Consider the following 5883-nt stretch of genomic DNA (forward strand, 5'->3'; position numbering starts at 1 on the left):
TAGGGCTGCACGATAAATCGAAATGGAATCGAGATCGCGATTCGACAGAAGCTGCGATTGTCATGCGTGTCTTTCAGTGAAGCAGGGTTCTGTGATCAGTAGTAAATCTCCATCCAAAGGCCAGAGGGCGCTCTCGCGCTGAAACTCCAAATACGCCTCGCAGAAGAAACCCAGAAAATGCCTATCGCTGCAGCTGAATAAACAGAAGATTTATGAAGTTTTTATGAAGACATTATGAAGTGAGTTTGGAGTAAAAATATGTTATTAAATGTGGTATTTTCACATGCTTTCAGATGGAGCAGCATTTACTACACAGAGCCGTAGTTCACTGAGAAGCTATGCAAACAGCTGTCATTATCGCAAACAATCGCAATAAAATCGTCTGCAATTTTTTTTGCGTAACTTGTCAGTGAACTACAGCTATGTGTAGTAAATTCTGCTCCTTCTGAAAGCACGTGATGATGATTTCCTGCTGATTACAGAACCGGCATTACTAACAAAATGCGCATGACAATCGCATTCGATTAATCGTGCAGCCCTACTCCAGTCCATCAATTAATGTTTTGTGAAGCAAAAAGCTGCGTGTTTGTAATAAACAAATCCATCAATAAGAAGTTTTTAACTTCAAAACATTGCTTTTAAAACACTCATTCTGACGGCACCCATTCGCTGCACAGGATCCATTGGTGAGCAAGTGATGTAATGCTCAATTTCTCCAAATCTGTTTGAAAAAGAAACAAACCTATCTAGACCTTGAATGGCCTGAGGGTGAGTACATTTTCAGCAAATTTTCATTTTTTGGTTAACTATTCCTTTAAATACAGATGCACTTGCATATGGTTGGGCCTATGTTTGATTTTTTTTTCATTACAGAAATACTTTTTTATATAATGTGATGGATCGTAAAAACTGAGTCCTCCTGGAGCAAAACCGGTTGAGAACCACCAAATCCAGTCATTAGTCAAACGGAAGTCATTCATAACAGGTTATGGCCAGGAGATGAAGTCATGTGTTACCGCTCAGTAACTGAGCGCGTTCATGACATCATTATGCACCGCGGTGCTCCTCCGTTATAGTGTTGGGTCGTTCTTGAACGATTCGTTCATTTTGAACGAATCTTTAATGTGACTCGGGAAGAACGAGTCGTCTCAGGGAGTGATTCGTTCAGTCGCGCATGCGCAACATCCTATAGGTTCTGTACTGGAATTAGTCAAGTAGTTCACCTGTTTCGAGTCTTCGGGGTTTTCCGAGTCGTTCGTTCATCACGTGACAGCCCCATAAGCTTTAACCAATGCAGTCTGAGCCGGAAAGAGAATTGATTAGTTCATCTCTCGAGTCTTCGGGTTTGAGTCGTTCATTCATCACGTGACTGCCCCATAAGCCCAAACCCGGAAGACTTGTCAGATAAGAGGTGAGGTGAGCTAATCATACACTGAAGACTCAGGTAAACAATGAATTAATCTTTTCTGTTTCTTATAGCAGTTTTGTATTGTTTGTAGTGTGATCAACGTTTGCGTTAGTAGACGACGTATTAGGGAAGTAACACGTAACATTTTAATTATATTTTGCTAAAATGAACGAAATGACTCGGAAAAAAAGATTCGTTCATTTTGCTGAACGGGACTCAAAGGTCCGAGTCGGTAAAATTTCCCGAACTTCCCATCACTATTCCGTTAAGACTTTAACACCCCATTCACACGGGGCGTCAGCGTCAACGCCATATCAAGCGTTGGCGAAATGAATTGTGGGTCCGTCGCGTCGCGTTGGGTCCGTTGCTCGCGGCAGAAGTTGAAAACTTTTCAACTTTTTAAGCGCCGACGTAGGCGTCAGCCAATCAGATCGCCTTATGCAAATACCCTAGCTCAGACGCTAGCCAATCGCGTTCATGCAACACCAGAAGACTAATGTGATTGGCTGTTGTCACTATGACGGTCGTCAGCACCAAGCTTCAGAAACGCCATTATCGCAAACAATCGCAATAAAATCGTCTGCAATTTTTTTTGCGTAACTTGTCAGTGAACTACAGCTATGTGTAGTAAATTCTGCTCCTTCTGAAAGCACGTGATGATGATTTCCTGCTGATTACAGAACCGGCATTACTAACAAAATGCGCATGACAATCGCATTCGATTAATCGTGCAGCCCTACTCCAGTCCATCAATTAATGTTTTGTGAAGCAAAAAGCTGCGTGTTTGTAATAAACAAATCCATCAATAAGAAGTTTTTAACTTCAAAACATTGCTTTTAAAACACTCATTCTGACGGCACCCATTCGCTGCACAGGATCCATTGGTGAGCAAGTGATGTAATGCTCAATTTCTCCAAATCTGTTTGAAAAAGAAACAAACCTATCTAGACCTTGAATGGCCTGAGGGTGAGTACATTTTCAGCAAATTTTCATTTTTTGGTTAACTATTCCTTTAAATACAGATGCACTTGCATATGGTTGGGCCTATGTTTGATTTTTTTTTCATTACAGAAATACTTTTTTATATAATGTGATGGATCGTAAAAACTGAGTCCTCCTGGAGCAAAACCGGTTGAGAACCACCAAATCCAGTCATTAGTCAAACGGAAGTCATTCATAACAGGTTATGGCCAGGAGATGAAGTCATGTGTTACCGCTCAGTAACTGAGCGCGTTCATGACATCATTATGCACCGCGGTGCTCCTCCGTTATAGTGTTGGGTCGTTCTTGAACGATTCGTTCATTTTGAACGAATCTTTAATGTGACTCGGGAAGAACGAGTCGTCTCAGGGAGTGATTCGTTCAGTCGCGCATGCGCAACATCCTATAGGTTCTGTACTGGAATTAGTCAAGTAGTTCACCTGTTTCGAGTCTTCGGGGTTTTCCGAGTCGTTCGTTCATCACGTGACAGCCCCATAAGCTTTAACCAATGCAGTCTGAGCCGGAAAGAGAATTGATTAGTTCATCTCTCGAGTCTTCGGGTTTGAGTCGTTCATTCATCACGTGACTGCCCCATAAGCCCAAACCCGGAAGACTTGTCAGATAAGAGGTGAGGTGAGCTAATCATACACTGAAGACTCAGGTAAACAATGAATTAATCTTTTCTGTTTCTTATAGCAGTTTTGTATTGTTTGTAGTGTGATCAACGTTTGCGTTAGTAGACGACGTATTAGGGAAGTAACACGTAACATTTTAATTATATTTTGCTAAAATGAACGAAATGACTCGGAAAAAAAGATTCGTTCATTTTGCTGAACGGGACTCAAAGGTCCGAGTCGGTAAAATTTCCCGAACTTCCCATCACTATTCCGTTAAGACTTTAACACCCCATTCACACGGGGCGTCAGCGTCAACGCCATATCAAGCGTTGGCGAAATGAATTGTGGGTCCGTCGCGTCGCGTTGGGTCCGTTGCTCGCGGCAGAAGTTGAAAACTTTTCAACTTTTTAAGCGCCGACGTAGGCGTCAGCCAATCAGATCGCCTTATGCAAATACCCTAGCTCAGACGCTAGCCAATCGCGTTCATGCAACACCAGAAGACTAATGTGATTGGCTGTTGTCACTATGACGGTCGTCAGCACCGCGTTGAACACCCTGTTCCGATGACGCAAGAGTTGCAACTAGGACTGTCGGTTTTTATTATTTTTTATTTTGAATACAAAATAAATAAATCCACATTCGAATGCAAAAACGTTGCATTCGAATGTAAGGTCTGTCGGAATGGGGCGTAATGGGTCCGCGCGCACGGGGAGGACATTAACGCCACGCATACCGCTGCTGCATCGGCTCTATAAATAGAAACATGCAGCAGAATGGACTGCTGCTATTTACGGCGCTGCAGAGGACCGGTGCTCAAAGCGGGTACCTGCCTCTATTTGACGAGCGAGTTCGGGCGAAAATTACGCAAACAGATCATTTTGAGTCGGAGGAGAATTCCTGAGTCACCTGCCGCATGCAAATCAAGCACAAGTGCGAAAACACACAATTCTGCATTCTGATCGGTCCGCGTTGGATCAAGCAGGTGTGGGTTTGTGACAAGCAGCCGATGACCCAACTAAACACATCCAAATGATTCTGTAAAAGAGCCACAAATAGACGCGCCCTGTGGGACAAGTCACCAAATATTACAAATGTAATTTATTTGTGAGCGTATTGAAGTAGAACAGCGAGCCGCTATTAAGACATAAACTGCCTTTTAAAGCGGAATTGCAATGCGTTTTGACATTTAAACCTACAAGGACACATTTACCTAAATATTTAATAGGCTACACATTAATGTCACCCTTCACACCCTGGGCGCCCGTTTAGTTCTGAGCATTTCCGAAAGCAATGCTGAGGATTGGTGAGAGTTTATCCGGTGCGGTCGAGGCAAATTACCTGCACGTGCCGCAACCGTTCCCTCATCAGGAAAGCCTTTAAAATCTGTGATGAAACGGTTCTTTAAACGCAACACATTTTAAAAGTCCTTACCGTTCTGAGCGGAGCCCGAATGCAGCATCAAGACTCCGAATATTATCACCAACGGATTCCCCGCGTGAGACATTTTCTAGGTCGTCTGTCTACCTGCAATGTGTGTGGAGGGATGCAGAGCAGCGGGAGGAGAGGGCTGTCGAGGAGGATGTGAGTGGAGAGGGAGCCGCTACAATGACGAGGCGACCCTGGATGGAGCTCGAAACGGGTCACGCAAAAAGCCCGTCGCCTAGCAATAGCGAGCGCCTTAAGTAGATGCCGCCGCCGCTACACTTACATCCGGTTTAAAACGAGGCTCGTGAAGACAGTGGCGCTGTCCTCTTAAGTTCCCGCGAAAGCAGACCAGGGGTGCGTTCAGCCCCGACAAAACGGTGCAAAACGTTTTTTAAACGGAAACGGTGGCGCGTTGAACACCCTGTTCCGATGACGCAAGAGTTGCAACTAGGACTGTCAGTTTTTATTATTTTTTATTTTGAATACAAAATAAATAAATCCACATTCGAATGCAAAAACGTTGCATTCGAATGTAAGGTCTGTCGATTGTATGTGTCATTGATTGCATTTGAAGGATTTTGTTAGCCTATCCAGTTGAACCCACTAGATGTGGCGCTGCTACGTTGTTTATTCATATATTGCGGGAAACCAGAGCATGTGGAGAAGATGTTGTTTGTCAAAACTGAAACCAAGCGGTTCACACAACGCATATTTATCACATTTTCTAGAGTGACATCTATCAGCGTTGCACTCACGTCTCGCAGAGAGCGGCATGTTTAGAAAGCCATGTAAAATGAATGCAAGTTCAACTTAAAAAAAAAAAACATGTCCAAAGACGTTATGGAGGTTTTCCCCCATCCCACTGTGTCTCATGTTTTTAAATGAAGAAAATAGCCTACTCTTTGTGATTGGTTTTCGGTCCTTTGTATTAAAGTATATTTACATGCATGGTGCTGTTTTTTTTCTAATTGTTTAAGCAACTTTATATGTTTATAAACATTATTTAAAATATTATGCACTTTTTTTCAAAGATAGTCGTGTTATTTTATTAGGCTTTGAAGAAACGTGCATAATATTTTGCTCAATGCGCCCTCTTGTGGCCTCACATTCCGAAGGATTTGGAAAAAAGCAGAAAGCGGCGCGCCTAGCGTTTTCCACACGTTTTTAGGCGCGACATGTGAACGGCCCCCAATACTGCAAAATACGCTCGATGTTACAGTCACTGCCCTTGCCACCCAGAATAAAAGAGAAATCCCAATCGAGTGAAGGGATTTGTGGGAACTCTGGTTCCTAATTATTGTGATCCAATATTTGCCTCACATTTCAGGATGAAAAAACAAACATTTCAGGTGAAGGATAATCCACTTCTTACCTCCGAGACTGTGTTATGATCTATATGGTCTTATTATTTTTATTGTGAGTATTAGGCTTATCATTATTGCTGATCACTGT

At 42.9% G+C, this 5883-nt stretch overlaps 1 protein-coding gene across 1 annotated transcript in view; it reads right to left on the bottom strand.

The window, feature by feature from the left end:
- LOC107573733 (neuroplastin-like) overlaps positions 1 to 4818 on the bottom strand; it is a 29727-nt gene extending 24909 nt beyond the window's left edge. The window contains exon 1 of the mRNA XM_016260179.1: positions 4438 to 4818. Coding sequence (XP_016115665.1) covers positions 4438 to 4510 — 73 coding nt within the window. The 5' untranslated portion in view covers positions 4511 to 4818. The remainder of the gene's footprint in view (positions 1 to 4437) is intronic.
- Between the last annotated feature and the right edge of the window lie 1065 nt (positions 4819 to 5883).

Source organism: Sinocyclocheilus grahami, unplaced genomic scaffold (assembly GCF_001515645.1).
Source record: "Sinocyclocheilus grahami isolate Dianchi unplaced genomic scaffold, SAMN03320097.WGS_v1.1 scaffold31.1, whole genome shotgun sequence".
Taxonomy (NCBI): Eukaryota; Metazoa; Chordata; class Actinopteri; order Cypriniformes; family Cyprinidae; genus Sinocyclocheilus; species Sinocyclocheilus grahami.